The sequence below is a fragment of the Arvicanthis niloticus genome, chromosome 6 (genome assembly GCF_011762505.2).
Source record: "Arvicanthis niloticus isolate mArvNil1 chromosome 6, mArvNil1.pat.X, whole genome shotgun sequence".
Classification (NCBI taxonomy): domain Eukaryota; kingdom Metazoa; phylum Chordata; class Mammalia; order Rodentia; family Muridae; genus Arvicanthis; species Arvicanthis niloticus.
Genome location: NC_047663.1, coordinates 34,968,488 through 34,992,820, shown reverse-complemented (window position 1 = coordinate 34,992,820; position 24,333 = coordinate 34,968,488). Strand labels below are relative to the sequence as shown.

Sequence of the window (24,333 nt, the reverse complement as noted above, 5' to 3'; positions counted from 1 at the left end):
TGAAGGTGATACAAAAGTATGAAATGCATTTGAAAATATTTACCAGCTTATCATTGTCCGTAGAGTGTGAAAGAGGAATGTAAATGTAGTTGGAATGTATGAAGCCTCCTCATATTACTCCTGTTGATTTCTGCAGCATGGTGGACACACGTTCAAACCTTTGGCAGAAATTTATGAACAGCATGTCACTAAAGTGAACGAAGAGGTCGCTAAACTTCGTCGACGTCTCATGGAACTGATCAGCTTAGTTCAAGAAGTGGTAAGATTACTTTAACATAAGATTTATCATCCTTTTTTATTCTATGGTATTTATTCTTTCAGAAATTAGATGTTGAAACAAAGATTATCCAAGTTTAAAGATTTGATGGGATGATAAACCTCAAGTCTTAGCTTCAAAAAATAGAGAAACTTGTACCCAGAGCTCTGGCATATATTGTGTGTGTGTGTGTGTGTGTGTGTGTGTGTGTGTGTGTGTGTGTACTTATGCTATGGGGACAACTTTGTGAATTCTGTGGAGTGAACTCAGGTTGCCAGGCTTGCACAGAAACTGCCCTAAGACACTGAGCCATTTCCCTAGCCTGAGAATTGTCAGTAGTGTATTAGAAAAGCCTACTTTTGTTTCAGAGTTAATTGACATCTATGCAAAGGCCCAAGGTCAGCCTCAGGTGTCATTCCTCAGGAGCCATCTACCTTGTATTTTGAGACAGGGTCTCTCACTGGTAATTGGAGGTCAACAATTAGGCTAGGCTGGGTGGGCCAGCAAGCCCTAGAGATCCTGTCTCTGCCTCCACAGCATTGATTTTTATGTGGATATTGGGATCAAACTTAGGCTCCCATGTTCATGCAGTAAGCAGTTTACTAGCTGAGCTGTCTCCCAGCCCCCCAGGGACTTTTACAATCTTTTTTTTTTTTTTTTTAAAGATTCCCAGCTTTGGGGAGAGTTTCTGCTACTAGAGAGTGAACTATTTAAGAATACTGTTTTTCTTTTAGGTTTTTTTTTTTTTTTTTCCTTTCCTTTTTGTTTTTTTTGAGACAGTGTTTCTCAATACAGCCTTGGCTGTCCTGGAATTCACTTTATAGACCAGGCTGGCCTCAAATTCGCAAAGATTCACTTGCCTCTGTCTTCAGTGCTGGAATTAAAGGTGTGTGCCACCACACTTGGCTCTATTTTTTTACTTATATGTATGAATGTTTTCCCTTCATGTATGTATGTGCACCATATACATGCCTGGTGCCCTTGGAGTTCAGAAGTAGGCTTTAGATTCCCTGGAATCAGAGTTGCAGATGGTTGTGGGTACTGGAAACCAAATCTTGGTCCTTTACAAGAGCAATAAGTGCTCTTAACTGCTAAGCCAACTCTCTAGCTCCTGAATGAACTATTTTGTATGTGTAAATTAGTCTTCATAGAGTAGAAAGAGTAATTACTTAATATGAGGATGCAATAGGTAAGGTTGGAGGGAGGGCTTAGCAGTTAAGAGTTCTTGATGCTCTTTCAAGGGGCTGAAGTTCAGTTCATAACTGCCTGTAACTGCAGCTCACAGGCACTCCCACACATGAGGCATATACCCAACATAGACAGAAACTCAGAGATACATAAACATTGAAAAAATGTTATCTGGGTCAGTTTTAACAAGTTATTTGTTATTTTTAATTTTTTCTTTGGAAAAATGTGATGTTTTAAAGAAGTACTAAATATACTTTTGGAATATTCTGTTTAAAGTTGCCAGAATATTTTTTTGTGTGTGTGTCTCATTAATAACCTACCACCAAGTATTCTCTTTTGACCCTTTGGGATTCAAGAACAAAGTCATCATTTGTAATATTCTTTCCATATTAAATAGCATTATGGAACTGCATGTATGCTACAAAGTCTTTTTGAAAAGCATGCTAGCTCAATTGATTTTATCTGGCCTTGTCTGGCCATTATTAATTTCTCTTGTACAGCACTAGGAGGATATTCTATGGTGAGAGTTCAACTTATATATAATAATAGTATGTATAAACAAAACTGTGTTTTAGTTTCTTGGGTACACTGATTTGAAATCTAGTGCATATATTTTGCATTCTTGGTAAAACCACTGTTTTGTTTTTTGTTTTTTGTTTTTTGTTTTTTTTTTTGTTTTTTTTTTTTTTTTTTTTTTTTTGTATGCAGTTCCAAAAGCAATCTTTATAAACTAGAGAAAGGTAATGGATTCAGAAACCTCATTTATTGGGCATGGCGGCATATACCTGTAATCCCAGCATTGGAAGGAAAGGTAGAGGCAAAAGACTCAGTTGAAGTTGAAGGCTTTTATCTACATGGCAAGTTTTAGGCTAGCCTGGAATGTATGGAGACTCTGGAAAAACTCAAACAAAACAAAATTCCTCTTGTTTTAGGATATTTTTGGATATCTACTGGCCATTTTTGTTTAAATGTGTATATGTGCATAAACATGCAATCATGTACCATGACACTCTTGTGGAGATCAGAGGATAACTTACTGGTATTATCTCTCTCTGCTGTATAGTTCATGGGGAATAAGCTCAGGTCATAGGCTTGGTGGGAAGTACCCTTTCCTACCAAACCATCTCCTTAGGTCCTTTTGTCTTTATAAAGTAGTTTCTTATCTAAAATGTGATTGGGGTTTCTTGCCTCTTACCAAAATTTAGTTACCTTGGGGTCTCATGTAGCCCAAGATAGTCTCAGACTCTGTAGTTGAAGCTTTGAGCTCATCATCTTTTCTGCCTTAGCCTCTTATGTACTGAGATAATAGGTATGTGCCAGCACACCTAGTTAGGTTTGTAATCATGTCTGTTAAATTATAAGAAACTTAATTACACTTTGTTTATTTTGACAACTTTATTGTATTGTGTGTATTTGCACATGTAGGTGTTCGAGAACATGCGTGTAAAGGTAAGTCGGAGGACAGCTTGCAGGAGTTGGTTCTCTTTTACTGGGTGGGTTTTTTGAGCTTTGAATTTGGGTCATCAGTCTTTATGGTAGGCACCTTTACCACAAAGCCATCTCGTTTTGGAAGTCAGAGGACAACTTGAAGGGATTGGTTCTTTTTCTACTACATAAATTCCGGGGATTGGGTTCAGGTTGTCAGACTTTTTGACAAACACCTTTCACTTTACTGACCCAAATTTACAGAATTTTAAAAAAGCAATGTTACCTATAGAGTACAGACTATTAAAAATATTGGTTATGAATTTTAAAGAGGCAGTTAACTGAATTTAAGAGTAAGTTCTTGTTTCTGTTGTAAAGGACTCCAGTTAAGATTTGTCCTTCGTGTGTTTATCTGCTAGGAAAGAAATGTAGAAGCTGTAAGAAATGCAAAGGACGAGCGTGTTCGGGAAATTAGGAACGCGGTGGAGATGATGATTGCTCGATTAGACACACAGCTGAAAAATAAGCTCATAACGCTCATGGGTGAGTGGACGTGGAGTCTGCCAGAGACTGGTGTCCTAACCATCTGTAAGGAGTAAATTAATGAATTGATAGTAGGTGGGAATCTTAAGATTTAGGCAACTCTATGTTGTGTAATCTGACCACAAGTCTGACTTCTGTTGGAATATGATCAAAGAGAAAACTTTTTCACAGCTATTGTATGAAAATCCTAAATGGTTTGTGAATCTCGTTGTTAGTTTTTTGTTTGTTTGTTTGTTTTTGTTTTGTTTTTGGTTTTTCGAGGCAGGGTTTCTCTGTAGCCCTGGCTGTCCTGGAACTCACTCTGTAGATCAGGCTGGCCTTGAACTCAGAAATCCGCCTGCCTCTGCCTCCCAAGTGCTGGGATTAAAGGCATGTGCTACCACTGCCTGGCTTGTTGTTAGCTCCACAACTAAGCAAAGTTCCCACTACTGATACCTTTAATCCAGCACTCAGGAGGCAGGGGTAGATGAATTTCTGTGAGTATGAGGCCAGCCTGGTCTAGGGTGAGTTCCAAGACAACCAAACAAAAGACTCCTGTTGGTGTCAGACCAGATCAGCCAGTAAGGTACCTACTCCTGAGCCTGTTGATCTCAGGTCAGTGTGCAGGGCCCACCTGATGGAAGAAGGGAACTTCCACAGTTGTCCTCTGACTGCCCTGTACATGCTGTGGCATGAATGCCCACCTCCTACAATAAAAGAAATTTAAATTTATCCCCCAGTCTTTCTCTCTTTCTTTTTTCTTTTTTGTTGAAACAGGGTCTCATTGTGTAGGCCTGACTGTTCTGGAATTCACTGTATAGATCAGGCTTGCCTCAAACTCAGATAGAGACCTACTTGCCTTTGTCTCCTGAGTGCTAGAATTAAAAGCACCACCATTCCTGGCTGGTTAAAAAAAATTAAATTACATAAATTAATTAAAGTCTTTTTCACTGTTAATATGGTTTTTAAGTAGTAACCAGATGCATTTTTGTATGTAGCCTTGCTTTTCATTTATAAGTTTGCCTAATTTCTTTAATTAACTAAAAATCAAGTATGTCAGCAGTGGAGATTTGTAAAATTTAATTGAAGAAATGTGTGTGTATATTTGTGGTAAATGCATGTATGTGTAAATATGCAAACTTGTGTGCATTTGCAGTGGTTAGAGGTTAAAGTTGGTTGTCTTTATCCCTATTTTATTTTTAATTATATGGTTATGTGTAAATGTTTGGATATGTGGGTGTACCAATAATCCAGAAGAGTGCATCAGACTACTTCCTAGAGCTGGAGTTGGCAGTTGTGAGCTGCTCTGACAAGGGTGCTGGGAACCACACTCCAATCCTCTGGAAGAGCAGCAGAATATGTGCTTAACCACTGAGTTCTCTCTCTGGCTTCTCTTTTTGAGGCAGTATTTATCACTGAGCCTGGGATGCTCTGTTTTGGCTGTCCTGCCTGATTCCTGAGCTCCCAGGACCTGCTTGTCCCTGCTCCCTTCCCCAGCATCTGCTGCTGTTGCCTTGGCTAGGTCCTCAGGTTTGTGCAGCTGGTACTCATTGAGCCAGCTCCAAGACAACTCCCTGAGTCAAGTAGTAGTCTTTGCTTTTGTGGGGTTTTTTTAAAGAATTTTTTTCTTATCATGAAAAGTTATTATACTTTGTAGATTTTCTTTCTCTAGATTTGTGGGATGACTTTGTCTTTTGTTGTTGTTGTTTTGTTGTTGTTGTTTGTTTTGTTTTTTGAGACAGGGTTTCTCTGTGTAGCCCTGGCTGTCTTGGAACTCACTCTGTAGACCAAGCTGGCCTTGAACATAGAAATCCGCCTGCCTCTGCCTCCCAAGTGCTGGGACTAAAGGCGTGCACTACCACTGCTCGGCTTGCCTTTTGTTCTTAAAAGACAAACTTTTTTTTTTTGGAATTTAATGTAAGCATCTTGCCAATTTACTACACTTAAATTTCTTTTCAGCAAAAGTTGAATTTTGGGGAAAAATTTCAGAATAATGAAATTGTTGTGTCAGCCACTTAAACTGCATTCTCATTATGATGTTTATATTTATTTATTCGTTTTGGGATATTACAGATTCAACCCAAGACTGTCACTGTATATTTCTTATGTATTCATTCATTCATTCATTCATTCATTTTAGATAGTGGCTCACATAGCTCAGGCTGACCTCAAATTGGCAAAGTAGCCGAGTATGAATTTGAATTTTTTTGTTGTTGTTGTTTGTTTTTTGAAATAGAGTTTCTCATTGTAGCCCTGGATGTTCTAGAACTTGACCCATTGACCAAATTGGCTTCAGACAGATTCTGCCTGCCTCTATCTCCTGAGTTCTAGGATCAAAGGCGTGTACCACTAGCTGATGACCTGAATTCTTGACTCTTGTCTTCTGTGTGCAGGGATTACAAGTTTCATCGTATCTCGTCTATGCCCTGCTGAGCATTAACCTAGAGCTTGTACATGGCAGGCAAGCATTCTACCAATCTATAACCCTGGCCTGTACATTTTTTAGAGAAATTCTGTAATCCTAAATTGAATTTCGCCTAAAAATAGGGTTACCTCCAATGTTCTGTTTTCTAAGCTACTTTTAGAAAGTGTATTCAACTGTTACAGCTCTAGGAAAGTCACTTTGGGAACTGTAATAGAGTTCTGCTGAATTGCAGTAATTCTCTGGTTACGGTTTGTTCATAGGTAGTTGTCTCGTTCTTTAACCAGTAGTGAACCTGAATGTTGTTTTGCTCCTTTTAAACAGGTCAGAAGACGTCTCTTACTCAGGAAACAGAGCTGTTGGAATCTTTACTTCAGGAGGTAGAACATCAGGTGACAAAATACATTTGTTTATGTGCTGCTGAGTGAGCATTAAATATTAAACAGTATGAAATAACCTTTTCTGGGCAGGATGGTGCACTGCTGTAAATTGTGTGAGGCTGAGGCAAAAGTACCATGAATTTGAGGGTAGCCTAGGTTATATAGGCTTTTGAGGCCATCCTAGGACACATAGTACCTATACTTCATCTAAAAACAAATATATTTATTCTTCATCCATCTCCCTCCTCTTTCCCTTCCTTCCTATTTATTGAGGTAGCATCTCATGCTGTGGTTTAGGATGGCCTTAAACTTGTGACATTCCTGCCTTTGATCGCAGAGGGCTTTGATCACAAGGTGTAGTGATTTGAATAAGATGATTCATATTCTTAGGTATTTAAATTAGACCATAATTTGTGGTGAAGTTTGGGGAGGCTTAGGAAGTGTGACCTTGTTGGATTAAGTAAGTATGTGTCCTGTGGTGGGCTTTGAGGCTTAAAAACCTCCTAACTACCCCTCCTCCTCACTCCTCTTTGCTCTTACTACTTCCTGTTTGTGGCTAGAGATGTGAGCTCTGAGCCCTCAGCTGTAGTTGCCACAGCTTCCCTGTCATGTTGGTGAATGACTCTTTCCCCTCTGACACTGTAAACCCCAGAGGAAGCCTCCCTTTTATAGGTTTCCTCATGGTACTTTATTACAGCATTCAAAAAGTAACTAATACACAGGTAAGACACTGTACTATATCTTTTTAAAATGTTTTCTCCCATCTTTCTGCTAGGGTGTTGAGAGACAAGGAGATAGAAACTATGACTTCAAATAATCTGTGTGCTATAATGGACATTTTTATAGAGTTGGCATTAACTAATTCTTAAGATTTTTAAATAGCCAAAACACAATTACTCTTTTTTTTTTTTTTTTTTTGTAAGACTTTGAACTTTCTATTTAGAATAGGCTGGCCTCAAACTCAGATCTGCCTGAGTATTGGGATTAAAATAAGTACCTCCATGCCTGTCCAGATTTACTTTGAGGGGAAATAACTCAGATATTTGCAAATTTATAAAAGGTGAAATTTCCCCATATAATTTAACTGGTAGTTTAGGTAGATGGTCATTGCCATTTACTTAAATATACTGATTTTTCTGTTAAAGTTTATCATTCAGGAAATACCTATTGAGTTTCAGATAATAGACATTGTTTTAGATTTTTAAAAATTATTTTAAATTATGTATATATGTGTGGTTATGTGCTTGTGAGTACAGGTGCCTGTGGAGGCCAGGAGAGGGCATCAGATCCTCTGTTGTACTTACAGGTGGTTGTGAGCCATCCAGTGTGGATGCTAAGAATTGTACTTGGGACTTCTGCAAGAGTAGAAGTAAATAACTTAATTGCTTCAGCCCATTTTACATGTTTGGGATATACTACTGAACAAATTGGCAAAAAAAATCTTTCCTCATCAAATTTTGGGGGATGGTTAATAAACTTAGTAGAGTAAAAAACATAATATCTCATAAATATCTGGTACATTCACTTGTCTTGAATTTACTTTTTTTGAGTACTTGTGTTTTAAAGGTAGGTATGTGCATGTGAGGGGGGGAGAGGGAGAGGAAGAAAAGGAAAAGGAGAGAGGGGGAGGGAGAGAGAGAGATAGTATTAGGTTTTAGATCAGGGGCAAGATGCTGAGGTGTGTATATAACATACCAAAGTGCACCTGGTCTCCAGGTTCTCCCAGCATCTCTCAATACCTGTTACAAGGTATGGCTGGCTTATTCCACCCTCTACCCTAAACTTTCCAGCCCAGGTTCCTCCCTATATAATTCAGACATTTTGGTCTCTCTCTTTTCTCTATCTCCCCTCCCCCTTGCATTTTCTCTCTACCTTTGTGCTATTTCTCTTTTCTCCCTCTTTTCTGGTCTCCCTCCCCATGTCTACTTCTTTGGTCCTGTTCCTTGGGACCCATGAACCCGCCCACCCGAGAGCCACTGCCCAATATGTAGCTACCTCCTAAGGGTATTCGCTCTGTCTCGCTTTTTTCTTTTTTTTTCTTTTCTTTTTGGTTTTTCAAGACAAGGTTTCTTTGTTTAACAGCCCTGGCTCTCCTGGAACTTGCTTTGTAGACCAGGCTGGCCTAAAACTCACAGAGATCCACCTGCCTCTGCTTCTGCCTCACAAGTGCTGGGATTAAAGGAATGCACCACCACTGTCCAGCAAAATTGTTTTCTGTTTTGGAGATTTTCTTCTTGTGTTGAGTCTTTATTTCCTGGTTTCCACTGTTGCTAAGGCTCCTGGGTTATCCCCGTGCTGTAAAGCTCCTGGGTTATCCACGTGCTGTTGCTAAGGCTCCTGGGTTATCCCTGTGCTGTAAAGCTCCTGGGTTATCCCTGTGCTGTAAAGCTCCTGGGTTATCCCCATGCTGTTGCTAAGGCTCCTGGGTTATCCCCGTGCTGTTGCTAAGGCTCCTGGGTTATCCCCGTGCTGTTGCTAAGGCTCCTGGGTTATCCCCGTGCTGCTGTTTTATGCTTCAGTAGCTTGCCAGCATAGCTAGTCAGAATGAACTTCTACTACATGTTTGAAAATATTTTTATTTTATCTTTTCATGATTGGCAGTTGACTTATAAGGTTTAGTACATGCATATTTAGTACTCTTATTTTCTTCTCTGGACACTCATTCTTGTTTGTCTAAGACAGCATTTTGAGATATATTTAGCATATACTGTCCTGGAACTTGCTGTATAGCCCAGAATAGTTTCCCTTTTGCAATCCCTTTGACACAGTCTCCCAAGTGCTAGTACCACACCAGTACAGCAGTCCAGAGACTTTTATCCCTGCCTTAACAGGGTAGTTTTATACCAATTGTAGTATAGAAGGTGAGTGTCTGAAGATTTATGTGTTCTGTTTTTAAACAGCTGATGTTAGCCATAATACCTGTGTGGAAAGTTTATGATTGATACATTTGACAAATGTGTGTGGTTTTGAAACCATCACTGTTGTCACAGTGGTGAACATGGACATTTATTTTTGTACATCTTTGTGTTTTGTTCACACACCCTTCTCCATGTAGCCCCCAATTTGGTTTTTGTTATAAATTGATATTTTCTATAGTTATATAAAAATGTACTCTCATACACTCATTTTATATTTAAATTTTTTCAGCAAAATTACTTTTGGGTTTCATTCATGGTACTGAATACATCAACAGTTTTTTCCTTTTCATTGCAGAGTGATCACTTTATATAAACATCACATTTGCTTTTCCATTCAAGTAACTATATTCATCTGGGCTGATTATAAACAATAAAGGTTTGTCTGGGGTTGTTATAGCTAGAGCTACTAGGAACAGTCTTGTCCAGATCTTTACATGAATATATATATTTCTCTTCCTGTTAGGTCCACTTAATACAGATGGCTGAGTCAAATGATAGATGTCTGAAAAACAATTTAAAAATAAAATAAAAATCATTAAAAATTTTTTGTTTTGTTCTTAATTGTGTGTGTGTGCGTGCGTGTGTGTACGTGTGTGTATGCATGCAGAGGCCTAAACTGTTGTGTCTCTTGAGCTGGAGCTACAGGTAATTGTGGGTGCTGGGAGCTGACCTCCTTTGCAAGGTCATGCTGATGACTGCTGAGCCATCAGTTCCTCTACAGCCCTTATTTTTAAGTAATTGCTGACAGTCTTCTGAACAAGTTGGCCATTTTATATTGCTGCCAGTATGGTTTGAGGTCCTTTGCAGTATTAGTATAGCACGTGGCACAAATCTTCTTAAAAACAGCTGTTTTCACGAGGGTGTTTTTATGGCTGTAATTTCTGTTTGCCTTCGTCTAATGATATTGAAAATTTTTTTTACACTTACTTGCCATCTATATTTGTTGAAGTTCTCTTCAAATCATTTCCCTATAATTTTATTGAGTTTTCTTAGTTTTTATAATTCTTTGTTGTTTGTCCTAGGTAGTTTTTGTCAACTTGATGCATGTTAGTTATTTGGGAAGATGATTCTCAGTTGAGAAAATGGTTCCAGCAGATTGGCTGTAGGCAAGTCTGTAGGATATTTTTTTAAATATATAATTGATGTGAGACGGCCCAGCTTAGTAGAGACGTGCCACTACTAGGCAGGTGGTCCTGTATAGTATAAGAAAGCAGGTTCAACAAGTCATGAGCAAGCTGCCAAGCAGCATTCCTCCGTGGCCTCTGCATCTTGACTTCCTAGCCTGACTTCCTTCAGGAACAGAATATGACCTGGGATGTAAACTGAAGTAAACCTTTACTTCTCTTTAGGTTGCTTTTGCTCATATGTTTCCTAACAGCAGTTCAAACCTAAAACATTGTCATTTTAAAGTAGTGTCTAAGCTGCCTGAACTTGCCTTGAATTCAGTAGCTTCCTGCCTCAACCTCCTGCAGAATCTACATATTTTTAAAATGTAGATGTTAAATCCTTATGCAGTAAATGCTTTGTAAAGATTTTCTTATTTTTTTTTCTGTTTGTTTTGTTTTTTCTAGACAGGGTTTTTCCATATAGCTCTGGCTGTCTTGGAATTGGCTCTGTAGACCACACTGGCCTCGAACTCGTGGAGATCTGCCCACTTCTGCCTCTCCAGTGCTGGGATCAAAGGTGTGCACTACAACTGCCTGGCTGTTTGTTTGCTTGTTTTGGTTTTTTATTTAAGTAGAGAATTATTAAATTTTTGCCAAAGTCTGATTTGTCAGTTTGTTCATTTTGTGTCATTTAAATTTTTCTCTTATGTTTTTTTTCATAAATATTGTTTTAGGATTTCCATTTAGTTAGATCTATGACACATGTATATGTGTATATGTATATATATATATATATGTATATACACACACACATACACACACACACATATATATATGTAAAGTTTAAAAATTTTTATGTCTATTTGTATTTTGCCTGAATGTATGTCTGTACTATGTATATGTATTGTCCACAGGAACCAGATGAGGGAATCAGATCCCCTAGAAGTGTAGTTACAGACAACTATTAGTTGCCATATAATGCTGGAAATTGAAGCCAGGTCCTCTGGCAGAGCAGCTAATGTTCTTAACATCTGTGCCATTTCTGCAGCCCCTATATTCAGTGCATATAAGGCTGGAGTACAACCTCAAATGTCATAGTCAGGAATACCATCCTTCCTTTGAGTCCATGTTTACGCAGCCTGAAGCTTAGCAACTAGGCTAGACTTGTTGGCCGGTGAGTTCAGAGTCTTCCTGTCTCAGCCTCATCACTAGACCCACAAGTTCACCATGCCCAGTACACTGGGAAAGGCCATTGTCAGTGAGATTGGAAGAAAAAAAAGGACAGACTTTTGTTTGGCTTCTCATGTGTAGGAATGGACAGGGCAGGTAATTGTGGTTGATGTTTTAGTTGGATGATTTAAATTATTTTAGTGGGTTCTAAATGATCAGTGATGAGTTTGTAAGGTGACTGAGCAGCTATAAATACTTGTTATAAAAACTTGTGCTACCTGAGTTTGATCCCTGGAACCTGTGTAAAGAAGAGTGAACAGACTCCACAGTTACCCTTTGACTTCCAGATGCATCATGGCACAGCGTGTTCTCACATGGACAGAGATATGCATGCACATGATAGTAACAAAGTTAAGAACATTTAAACTATAGAGTTCTCCCTAATGGTCTGTGCCTTAGCCACTGGGATGGTTAACGTAGGGAAATATTTTCTCCTATATAGGCTCTGAATTCTATAGTATATGTATATCAAATTCTATAGTATATTTACACTTCCATTTGAACATTCTGCTGCTGGCAAGAAAGTGGAATATTCCCTAGCAGAGTATTTTAATTAAAAACACCATAGTATAGAGTTGGATTATAGAGGCACACAACTTTAATCCCAGCACTTGGGAAAGCAGAGGAGTGTGGATCTCTGTGAGTTTAAGGCCAATCTGGTTTACATAGTGTTCTAGGCCAGCCAAGGCTGCATGCAGAGAAGCCAGGAGGCTCCTTGGGGCAAGCTGGCCAGCCTTGCACACTTGACAAGTCTCAGCCCAGGGAGAAACCTTTTGGGGGGTGGGGGTTGGGAGTAAAGGACACAAAAACAGTGGCTGGCACCTTAGTAATGACACCAAAGGTTGTCTTCTGGTTTCTATATGTACACAGAGAATTAAAAAGCAAACAAGGACACTGAACAGATAGACAGAGTAGGTGCCTAGGTAGCCAGTAATGTAAAATTTTACGATTTAACAATGAGACAGAAAATAAAACCATAAAAACACCATGATATACCCATTAAATTTATAAGCAGTTGTAGGCAATTATAAATACTGGCAAAAGATGTACTAAAGAGAACCTTGTTTTGACATTTCTCATGAATCGAGCAGTTTGTTGATATCAGGCTTGTTTGCTGATATGCTCTAATTAGCAATTTCAGTTCTAGAAAAACTAGATGATATCTACAAGGAGCCACGTATGAGTATCTCTTTTCATAATTATTTTTAATAGTGAAATGAATAAATTGTGCTTTTCACTCCAAGGTGTATCTCTGAAACTACTGAAATGAAAGGTAGTCTGCAACTCACCTTGAGACTGTGGTGCACACATATGTGTAGCATCAAATATTTGAAAGACCTGTGGCCAGAGGATTTGTGAGCTTAAGGCAATATAGTGAGATTTAGGTGGGCTTTAGTTGGTTGGTGGTTTTTTTTTTTTTTTTTTTTTTTTTTTTTTGTCTTTTCATCATTTGCCAGTATGTTTATTATGTAATAGCCCTGTCATGTGGTATCATCATTGGTAAAAACCAAGGCTACATATCTTGATGGGTCTATTGTTACATGCTATAAGCAATAATTACTCAAAAGATGTAAACCCAATTGAAATGGATTATGTTAACTTTCTGTTACTGTGACAACCTACTTAAGAGAAAGGCTTATTTTCATACTGCTTCGGATGGTTTGGTCCATGGTATTGCAGGTTATTTGAGCACATTGTGAACCCTGAACTTATGAACTGGGAAACCCTATTTCTTGTGTTGTGGCTCAGCCATAGCACACACCTTTAACCCAAGATCTTTCTGTAAACAAGAGATACATAATGTCAACCATAGGTCAAGAGGTGGAGCAAGCAATCTGTTGACAGGGAATGAACATAAGAAAACCCAGGAAGAGTTGAAGGGTATTTAAGACAGTGTGGAGAAGGAGCAGGAGCTTTTCCCTTTGGGAACATCAGTGGAGTCGGAAGGTCATCTGGGGGTTTTCTCTGTCTCTCTGAGCTAGCAGGTTTTTTACCACAGTGTCTAGCTCCTGAGTCTTCATTTAGTAAATTGAATGTTTGAGATTTTATTTTAAAAATACCATGGTACAGTGACCTTGTTGCTTTTGGTGGGCTATGGGAAGGCAGTATGTATATCATGCTGCAAGAAACCTATTTAACTTGTAGCATTGGGGAATGAAGAAAGTGACCAGGATCCCAACATACCCTTCAAAACATGATCTAACCTTAATTCATTGCGATTTGCCTCTTAAATGTTCTGCTACCTCCAGTAGCTCTATAGGTTGGTGACAGTCTGTTGCCCTGGCCTTTGGGATAGTTGAATATCATCCATAAGAGAATGTTATAGTTTTATTTGTTAGAGCTTCCTTGACAGAATCCTACTGAATGGGATCCTTGAACAACAGAAGTTAATCTTGTCATAGTTCTAGATGCTGGTGGTTGAAGGCCAAAGTGTTAACTGGTTTCATTTTTTTTTTCTTGAGATCTCTTATTTGGCCTATGGATAGAATTACCTTTTCACTTGTCCTCACAGGGACGTTTGTATGCTGAGAAGCCTGGCTGCTTCAGTTTTGCTTAATTAACTCACCTTCAAATACAGTTAAGGACCTGCGTCATATATATTTGTAGATAATGAAAGATACAGTTCAGCTCACAATAATGCGTGGTTTCCTGAGCTGCCTCATGATCTTTATAGACAGTAGAAATAAGCAGTGATAGACACTATTCCACACTGCAGTGTAGAGTGCTAGAAACTCAGACTGGTTTTCTTGAATTCAGAATTCACAGTCTTTTAACTGTTGTGCATATTTTACTACATTAGATTTCTAATTCCTTTTAATCAAGGATTTATTTTATATGTCTATCTGAGTCCCTGTATGTATGCATGTATACTACATGTATGCCTGGTACTTGAGAGACCAGAAAAGGAGTTAGAATGTATGGAGTCTGTAAGCTGCTGTGAGTCGACATGTGAGTGCTGAGAATCAAACCCAGGTCTCTGCAAGATAAGCAGTGCTCTTAACTGCTGAGCCATCTTGCTAGCTCCAGATTTCTCATTCTTTATTTCTGACTTAACTTAATATTTCAAGAACTGATAAGATTGTGTGAGGACTGGAGAGGAGGCTCAGAGGTTAAGAGCACTGGCTGCTTTTTCAGAGGACTTTGGTTCAATTTCCAGCATCTACTTGGCAGCTCACTACTTGCCGGATCACCTGTTCCAGGGGATCTGACACCCTTCAACAGACATATGCAATTAAAACACCAATGTACATTAAAAAAAAACAAAAGATAGTGTGAAATAATGTGTGATCTCAGCATTTCTACTAGCTATATAGAATTAGAAAAGCTTGTTAAAGGTGTAGAACTTGAGTACCTGCTCAATATATAAAGTAGTTTAACTGTATCAGTGTGAAAATATATTTGTAGTTATTTTTTTTATACTTAACCTTAAAACAGGAGGAAAATTGATTAAAATCACATAAAGTCAACAATTTAATTGTTAAAATGCAAACCTAGGTCCTCCAAAGATTCTTAATTTTCAAACTCATTTTCAAATTTAAACATTTTAAAAAATTTATTTTATATGTATATGAGAATTTCTGCTTGTGTATGCACCACAAGCAGGAGGAGGCCAGGGGGAGCATTGACTCCCCTATAAGTGGAGTAATTGGATGTTGTGAACAACCTTGTGAGTACTAGTAATTGAACTGGGTTCCTCTGCAAGTGCTAATGCTTTTAACAACATTGCTAATTGTTCTTAACAACAGAACCATGTCTCTATTTTTAATTATTTTTTGTTTTTTATTTTTTGAGATAGAATCTTATGTAAGTGCAGGCTGACCTCTATTTCTTCACGTAACTGAAGGATGACCTTGAATTTCTGTAATTTTCTACCTTCCAAGTGCTGGGGTTGCAAATATGTGCTAATAGGATCAGTTTTACTTTTGCTTTTTCATTAAATAACCAGATTAACTTTGTAATTTTCTACTGTTTCTTATATTTTATTTTAATATATTTAAACTAAAATATAGTTGCATCACTTCTTTTCCTTTGCTTCTTCCAGCTCCTCCCATGTGCCCATGTCCTCCCCCTTCAACTCCTCCTAAGCCTTCCCCACACTGGTAGCTCCTCTTTCCTTATTATTGGTCTCTCTCTCTTTCTCTCTTTCTCTCTCTCCCTTTCTCTCTCTCTTTTATTCTCCCTCTCTCTCTCTCCCTCTCTCCTTCTCTCTCTCTCTGTCTCTATTTCTCTCTCTCTCTCTCTCTCTCTCTCTCTCTCTCTCTCTGTGTGTGTGTGTGTGTGTGTTGGTACACAAATATATAATCACAACTTGTGTCCATTTTTGTTGTTTATGTGTATATGATTTCAGGGCTGAATGTTATTTTGGATAACTACTTAGGGGAATCATCCCTTGGGAAGGGTAATTCTCACTCTCAGCAGTCATAACTAGTTGCCTGGCTGGTCTAAAACTGGCTATGTAGACCAGGCTAGCCTTGAATTCACAGAGATCTGCTTGTGTCTACCTTCTAAGCAATAAGTTCAAAGGCATGCACCACCACACCTGGCCCCAAGTTTTCTTAATTAAGACTCTTCTTTTTATTATGAGATAAGTTTTCACTATGTAGCCCTGGCTGACCTGGAACTTGGTATGTATACCAGACTGGCCTGGAACTGGCTTTGTAGACTAGGGTGGCATAAAACTCACATCCTCCTGCCTCTGCCTCCCAAGTTCTGGGATTAAACTACCACACCTCTTCTTTTTAAAAAAATTTTGAAATGCCTTTGAACAAATTTTTGTTGTTGGTTGAGTTACTGTTTTCCTCATACAGTTGCGGTCTTGCAGTAAGAGTGAGCTGATATTTAAGAGCTCAGAGATCCTCATGATGTTCCAGCAAGTTCACCGAAAGCCCATGGCATCCTTTGTTACCACACCTGTTCCACCAGACTTTACCAGGTATCAGTTTTAAACTGCACTTCCATTTTCAGTTTGTATACCAGGGTAGATACTTGAATACACTATTTTTCTTTTTCTTTCTTTCTTTTTCTTTTTAATTAAGCAGGTCAAATATTGATTTATTAAGGAAACATGAGGAAAAAAAAATCTGGAGAATGTAAAGGGACTCCAAGAGATACTGGATAAGCTATTTTAACTCACTTTGTTTTAAGAAATGGTTTCATGTAGCCAAGGCTAGCCTTGAATAAACTCATTGTATGGCTGAGGCTGGGTTTGAGCTCCTTCCTGCTTTCACCTCTCAAGTGTTGGGATTACAGGTGTGTGCCAACATTCCTAGCTAACCATCTCCTTTTAAGGTACTATTAATACTTACAGTAAAGTAAGCTGCTGAACTCTGTTTTGCATGTAAATCTGGTCTTAAAAAATGTAGTAGGCTTTGGAGATGGCTCAGTGGGTTATTATAGGCTCTTGAACTATGTGGTTTGCGTTTGATTTTTCAGAACCTAGCTGATGGAAAGAGAGAACACAACTCTAAGAATGTGATGGCCTCATATTTTGGTTGCAAAAGGAAAATGATAGGGAATTAGAAATTTTTTTCTTTAATTAGCACTCCATTTTCCATAGAAAACAGCTATTCTTCATAAGTCTGTCAATCAAAGAACTACTCTTTCTTGGTGTGAAAAGTCGTTCCTGAATGCTGTGGGGCCTGTGGAGCCTGTGGGGCCAGAGGGTAGTGTGGGAAGTTTGTTCTCTCTCTCTCTCCACCATTTGTATGTAAGGAATTGAATTCCAAGATGGTTAGGTTTGGCAGTAAGTGCCTTTACTTGTTGAGCCCCCTTGAAGTCCCTATTCATTTTTTGTTTACCTTTTAAATTAATGTGTATCGTTTTAATCAAAATTTAAAAGTAGTCATAATACTAAAAAGTTTTAAAGATGACATAGTGTTTCCAGTTTTTAAAAGAAGTGGGAAGGAGCAGTTAATAGAAAAAAAATTCAATCTTGATTCCCTTTTCAATTTTTCAGATTGGCTGAATCTTCAAATTCTTCTTAACATTATAGAGGTTAATTGTCAGTCCACAGTTAGTTTCAGGTACCTGAGAAATGGTTACGTTGAGAAGAGAATCTAGATTTGTGTAGCCTGTACAGTGGATGCCTTTGGGTCTCTTTTCTTCCCTTTGTTTGTGATGTTCTGATTAACTTGGTGATCTAAATATTTAAGTATCTGTGACATAGATTTTCAGTATAGAGGTGATTTAAGGCTATTCCCATTTTCTGTGAAGACAGACAACTGACACTACCATGCCATGACTCTGTAAAGACCAGAGTAATGTCAGGAGGAAAGATAAGGGAACTGAGGAAAGCTGAAGCAGGGCTGAGAGCACAGGATTGAGGCTGTGTGTGCTGTGTGCTGTACAACCCTGTCTCTGTTGACGACATTCCACAGCACTAATCTGTTACACTACCTGTGTATGGAACTTTTCTGTAAGAAATACACATGTGAAGTGCTGGTGGGCTTTTGTCAGCGTGACACAAACCTAGGTAATATCTGGGAAGTGGGAACTTAGAAAATTCCTGTATCTCCTTGGCCTTTGGGAAAATCTTAAGGACATTTTCTTGGTTAATGATTGATGTGAAAGGGACCAGGCTACTGGGTAGTGTCACCCCTTGACAGGTGCTCCTGGGTGGTGTAAGAAAGCAGGCTAAAGGAGCTGTCAGGAGCAAGCCAGTGACCAGCACTTCTTCATGGCCAGTGTTTCAGCTCCTGCCTTTTAGGGTCCTGCCCTGAGTTTATTCTTGACTTCATTCAGAGATGGACTATAATTGCAAGCTGAAATAAGCTCTTTCTTCCCCAACTTTCTTTTGATCATGGTGTTTATCACACCAATAGAAAGCAATAAGACATGTAGAAATATCACAATATCCTGGGATAAATAAACAAACCAGCATATAAATTCTCCAGATAAGATTGGGTGAAGTCTTTACATTTTAGAGGATATTGACCAGTGATTATATATTACTCAGGATGATAGCCAAAAACATGTTTTGTTTGATATTTGAAGTCTATTTTAAGAAAATCTACTTAGAGTTCTCATTACGTTTATGGTCTCTTAAAAAGCTTTTGAGGTACTAATTGCATTGGTCCTGCTAATAGGAGTTTTGTATATTGAATGGTAGAGCACATAATTGGGAAACATTGGAACAGGCCTCTGGGTATTTGACTTTTTATGAAGTAGTCAGGATTCATGGCGCACAAAGATGTAGAAGTGCAGGATGTGAGTCTCATCAGAAATGCCAAAGCTGACTAGGGATTTTAGATATGTGTGCTTGATGTGTTCAGTTTGGATAGGAACTGTGTATAACAACCATAGGGCAAAGTACATCTTCCTGTTTTGGAGAGTATATGATTTATTTAGATAAATTTGGTTTTTTTAAATTATTTTTGAGACAGAGTCTTACATATCCTAGACCAGCCTCAGACTTGGTATTTAACTGAGGCTAGACTTTTACCTCTACCTTCTGTGAGCTGCATGCATGATTACCATACAATCAGTTTAGATAAAACTTAAAATATTTTTATTTGCACTTATTAACATGTCCACATGGCAAACTACACATTACTGTAGGTATAGTCTTGATTTATTCAATTTATAATCACAACAATTATAATAACATAATACTGTATATAGTATAGCTTTGTATTAAATGATGTTTTACTGACAATGCCACAAATCATCCGCGTGATCTAAAGGTAGTTGGCAGCAGGACATATTATTACTCATTAGCTCGTTCTATGCATATAAATTAAGTCTCTTTGGAGAAGATTATATGGAATTTTGGTCTATTTGATGGCATCTTGCCTTGCCAAAAAAGTGTCACTGTGCTAGCCCATCCTGTTGTTCCCTCAGTTATGTATTCTAATCAATCCTATGAAAGTATAGGAGAGCTGGGACTGTAGCTTAGTGATACTGCACTTGCCCAGCAAGCTAACTACACAACTAACTAACTATACAAAACTAAGTATACAACAACTAACTATACAAAATAACCAAAGCATATAAGGGCGGGTTTCCTAGTAAATAACTTTGAAGTATTTGTTATGTTTCCATTTTAATTATAAACTTGATGGTTTTATGAACTGATTTGGTTTAATGCTATGCTTAATAAAGATTAGAAATATTTTATTAGCACTACAGCTGCCAAATTTTCAAGATAATATCAAGTAACTTGTTTTTTAACTAAATGAAAATTGTAAATTAAGGTAATAGTTAACTTTTTCTCCTTTTGTTTCTTTTTAGTGAATTGGTACCATCTTATGATTCAGCTACTTTTGTTTTAGAGAACTTCAGGTAAGAGGTTTTGAGAACTCTAGGGTTTTCTTGTGTTGGGTGCAAAAGCCAAGACAATCTCATTGTGAGGCAAGAAAGAACTGATGAAGTCCTTAATTAAAGTTTCCTCTTGGAAACAGAGCTGGTCTACAGTGTGCATGCTGAACTTCATTTCTCATGTCATAAGGCAGAAATATTTGGGTTTCAAAGTTAAAAAGATTTGCACATAGTGCTGTGTATGATTGTGCACACCTTTAATACCTATACTCCAGAGGCAGAAGGAGACAAGTCTCTGAGTCTGATGGTAGCCTGGTCTACAGAACTAGTTCCAGGACAGCCAGGACTACACAAAGAAACTCTGTGTTAAAAAACAAACCAAACCAAAAACCACATAGATAATAAATAAAATATCTTGATTATGTAAGGTCCAGTCTAGAACAAAATATATTTTTGTTTCATATATACATTATAACACATAACCTAAAGGTAATTTCATATAGTATCTATCCTCTATCATCCATCCATCCATCCATCCATCCATCCATCCATCCATCCATCCGAGACAGAGTCTCACTAAATAGTCAGCTAGTCTTAGACTTTGCTATGTAGATCAGGTCAGGATTTAAAGGAATCTACCACCATATTGGTCTAGAAGTAAATATATTAAAAAATGAAGACTATGAGAGACTGTTCTTCAAGTGCGGGACAAAAAAGGGAACTAAAAATAAAAGACCTTTGGGAAAGAAATGCGGATTATGTGCTAATAAGTAGAAAACCATACTGCACCATTCATTTTTCCCTTATGGTGGTGTGTGTGTGTGTGTATTTTAGTTTTAATTTATACTTGTATGTCTTTATATGTGGAGGCCAGAGGACAATTTAGGTGCTGTCTACCTCTTTAATTTTTATTTCAAATTATGTGTATGTTTGTATATGTATGTGTGAGTGCAAGTGCCCAAGGTGTCCAGAGGAGGATTTCAGATTCCTGGAGCTGGTATAACAGGTAGTTGTAAACTACTATTGTAGGTGCTGGAAACTAACTCTGAAAGAAAATTAAATGCCCTTAACTGCTGAGCCATTTCTTCAGCCCTCAGTTTGTGTATGGTGACATCTTTTAGTGTCCTGAAATGTTCCCAAGTATATTAGGTTGACAGTCCATTAAGGCCTAGGGTACATCTGACTCCACCTCTCCTATGTTGGGATTTCGAGTGTAAGTACCATGTCTCACAGTTTTTACTTAGGTTCCGAGGACTGATAGAGGTCCTTGTGTTTGGGGAGTAACTTTACACCTGAGCTACCTCCTCAGCCTGTTTTCTCCATCTTTATGGGATAATTTTGCAGCTAAAAGCCTTGCTGAGTTTTCCCTACACATGTTAAGGGTTGATATACATTCTTATTTCTCCATGAAGAAAATATGCTATACAGGAGTGGTCAGTTTTATTTAATTATTTTTGTTGCTTAATATTGGGTCTAGGGCTATGCATATGCTAACACATGCTGTGTCATAAAGTAATTCTGTATCTTTAGTTCCAGAGGATCCAACATCCACTTCACTATATTTTTGTAGTTGAAATACTAAAGAATACTTACTGAGCCAAAATTAAATTTGGGCTACTTAGTGGTACTCTGATTTTCCCTAAATGGCATAGTTACTGAGTTCTTGTTGTGTTTTAATTGAGACTTAAAAGATAACTGCTGAGTGTTTTGGTATCGTTAATTCATAATATAAACGTATTTAAACTTAGTGAAACATTGACGTGTTCAGTAACTTTCTGTTGTTCAGTTTTTTTAAATATTAACATAACGTATGAACTTGGATTTGGTTTTGCTTGTTGTCATTTCAAATAGTTTTGATGTTGGAATTCTGTTGGTTTTCTTTTTCTGTAGCACTTTGCGGCAGAGAGCAGACCCTGTTTACAGCCCGCCTCTTCAAGTTTCAGGACTTTGCTGGAGGTTAAAGGTTTACCCAGTAAGTTTTTCCTATTTCCAAAGTCAACTCAATTTTGAACTTTTCTTTAGAAAATATGCTTCTTTTGAAGTATATTAGTCCATTTATTAAAGGACTAATTGAGTAATTTATTACTCAATTTGTGAAAAACTTAAATATGAATTGTGAATTCTAACATCACTAACTTTATTTTTGCTTTATCAGGAGATAAATATGTTTAGAAGAAAGTTTTAGTGTATGGAGAGATGGATCAGCAATTGAGAGCACTGTTGCTCTTACAGAGGGCTGAGGTTTTATTCCCAGCACCCATGTGATAGCTTACAACTGTCTGTAACTCCAATTTGAAGGGATCTTTCAGCCTCTTCTGACCTCCAAGGATCAGTTGTGCACACATATACATGCAGACCTAACAGATATAAAGTAATTAAATCTAAAAAAAAAATTTTTAAGATGTTTTTTCAGGTTTTTGTTTTGTTTTTCTGAGACAGAGTTTTTTTATGTAGTCCTGGCTATCCTAGAACTCACTCTGTAGAACTCACTCTGGCCTTATTAACTCTAAGATCCAACTGCCTCTACCTCCCTAGTACTGGGACTAAAGGTGTGTGCCACTACTGCCCAGCTCAATTTTTTGTTAAATTATTAATTTTTTTTGTTGTAGTAAATTTCTTCAGTTATACTGGTAATACAGGTCACAAATGCAAGGATAGCTTTTATTATTATTTTTTTTATTATTTTATTTATTTACATTCTAGTCATTGCCCCTCCCTCTCAGTCCCCCATCCCACAGTTCCTCATCTTATTTCTCTTTTCCCTTGCCTCTGAGAGGGTGCTTCACCCCACTCCCTGCTGCTCAATCTTTCCTTCACATCACTTCTATTTTTTTTTTTTTTTTTTTAAATCTTGAGATAGGTTCTTACTGTGTGCTCAGGCTGGCTTAATCCTTACTGTGTAATTTAGGTTAATCTTGAACTCATGATTCTTCTGCAGCACCATTCTAAATGCTGGGATTGCAGCTATGAACTGTGAGGCCTGGCTTTAGATATATTCCTTTGGCAAGAATTAGTGTTTTTTTTTTTTTTTGTTTGTTTTGTTTTTTTTAATAGTGAAATGTCTTGTGTGGGTTTTTTTTTTCTTTGTGGTATTAATATTTATTGATAGTCATTTTCTGTGTCACTTCATATGCATTTATTGGTTGGATCTATATATAATCTCACTGAGTTAGTGCCCAAGTTTTTTTTTGCCATGACCTTAGTAGATGGAAGTGATTCTAGTAATTTTTTTCTTTTTGCTGCTTGTGTATGATGAGATATTCTAGGATCATTCTAGGCACCTGTCACTGAATGTCATAGTCACATCATCTAGATGTCCCAATATCTTTTTTTTGTAATTTTTACAAATTTATTTAAAAATTTTGAAGTTACTATGTGTTTATTATTATTATTTTATTATCTTTGTTATTATTATTTTGTCTGCAGGTATGTCTGTGCACTCACGTGCATCATGAGCCTCCATGTGGGTGCTTCTGAACTTTGTTCCTTTGGAAGATTAGTTAGGCCGGGCGGTGGTGGCGCACGCCTTTAGTCCCAGCACTTGGGAGGCAGAGGCAGGAGGATTTCTGAGCTCGAGGCCAGCCTGGTCTACAGAGTGAGTTCCAGGTTAGCCAAGGCTATACAGAGAAACCCTGTCTCAGAAAACCAAAAAAAAAAAAAAAAAAAAAAAAAAAAAGAATATGGATAGCTCAAAAGCAGCTGAAAATCCCATGAACTCATGCAAGTTGCATCCCTGGAGTTCCCTGTGTGACTCAAACACAGCTGATAGGTGGGAGCATCTTCTCTCTTGACAACTATTCGATACTTCAGTAATCCTAGAGAGGAGGCTTGTGAATTTTATTTTTTATTTAGTTTTAGAAGTTTTCTGAGACTTGTAAATTTTGTTTACTTTTGAGTCTTAGAGGAACCTTAATGGAGTTCTCTAGGGTAGAATGTTTCAGTTTGGGGCAATCTGGAGGCAGAGGTTATAAAAGCAGAGACAAAGACAAGTAGTTTGAGACCATCTTGGTTTATGTTTGAGTTTAGGGACAGCTAGGACTATATGCAATGAGACACCATCTCAAGACAAACAAAAACAGGCCAGGGTTTGAGTTTGAGTCAGTCCTGAGCCTTATAGTGAACTCCAAGCCAGCATCCATTAGTCTATAAGATTCTGTTTAGGTTCAAAACCTAAACAGTCTTTGCAGTGCTTACCTTTAAACACATCTGTTTTCTCCTCCTCCCAGCCTTTGATAGGTCCTATTCTATATTCAGTTTCTGTGAATTTGACTTGAGTGAATTTACTGTGACTGGCTTATTACACTCAGCATAGTGAGCATAATATCCTCAAGGTTCATTTTTCTAAAATTTTTTTGTAGCATAGAATTTTCATTCATTGATAAAGATGAATAATGCTCCATTATATGTATATTTTACATTTTGTTCACTCATTTTCCCACTGCGCTCCTTCCCCCTTTCTTGTGAGAGGGTCTTACTGTGTACTCTTTTGGCTGCTGTTAACAGAGTGCCATGCATCTCTTTAAGAAACTGTTTTTTAGTTGTTCCTATAGATCTTCAAAAGTGGAATTGCTGAGTCATAGAGAAAGGCTGTTTTTATTTTTTAAGGAAATACCATCTAACAAGATTTACA

At 37.8% G+C, this 24,333-nt stretch overlaps 1 protein-coding gene across 4 annotated transcripts in view; it reads left to right on the top strand.

Annotated features, from left to right (window-relative positions):
• Trim37 (tripartite motif containing 37) overlaps positions 1-24,333 on the top strand; it is a 136,007-nt gene that overhangs the window by 15,705 nt on the left and 95,969 nt on the right. For all 4 annotated transcript variants that reach the window (XM_034505959.2, XM_076936083.1, XM_034505957.2 and 1 more), the window contains 6 exons: positions 137-259; positions 3,289-3,412; positions 6,138-6,205; positions 16,256-16,380; positions 19,677-19,727; positions 21,594-21,675. In XM_034505959.2, the coding sequence (XP_034361850.2) occupies positions 137-259; positions 3,289-3,412; positions 6,138-6,205; positions 16,256-16,380; positions 19,677-19,727; positions 21,594-21,675 (573 nt within the window). The remainder of the gene's footprint in view (positions 1-136; positions 260-3,288; positions 3,413-6,137; positions 6,206-16,255; positions 16,381-19,676; positions 19,728-21,593; positions 21,676-24,333) is intronic.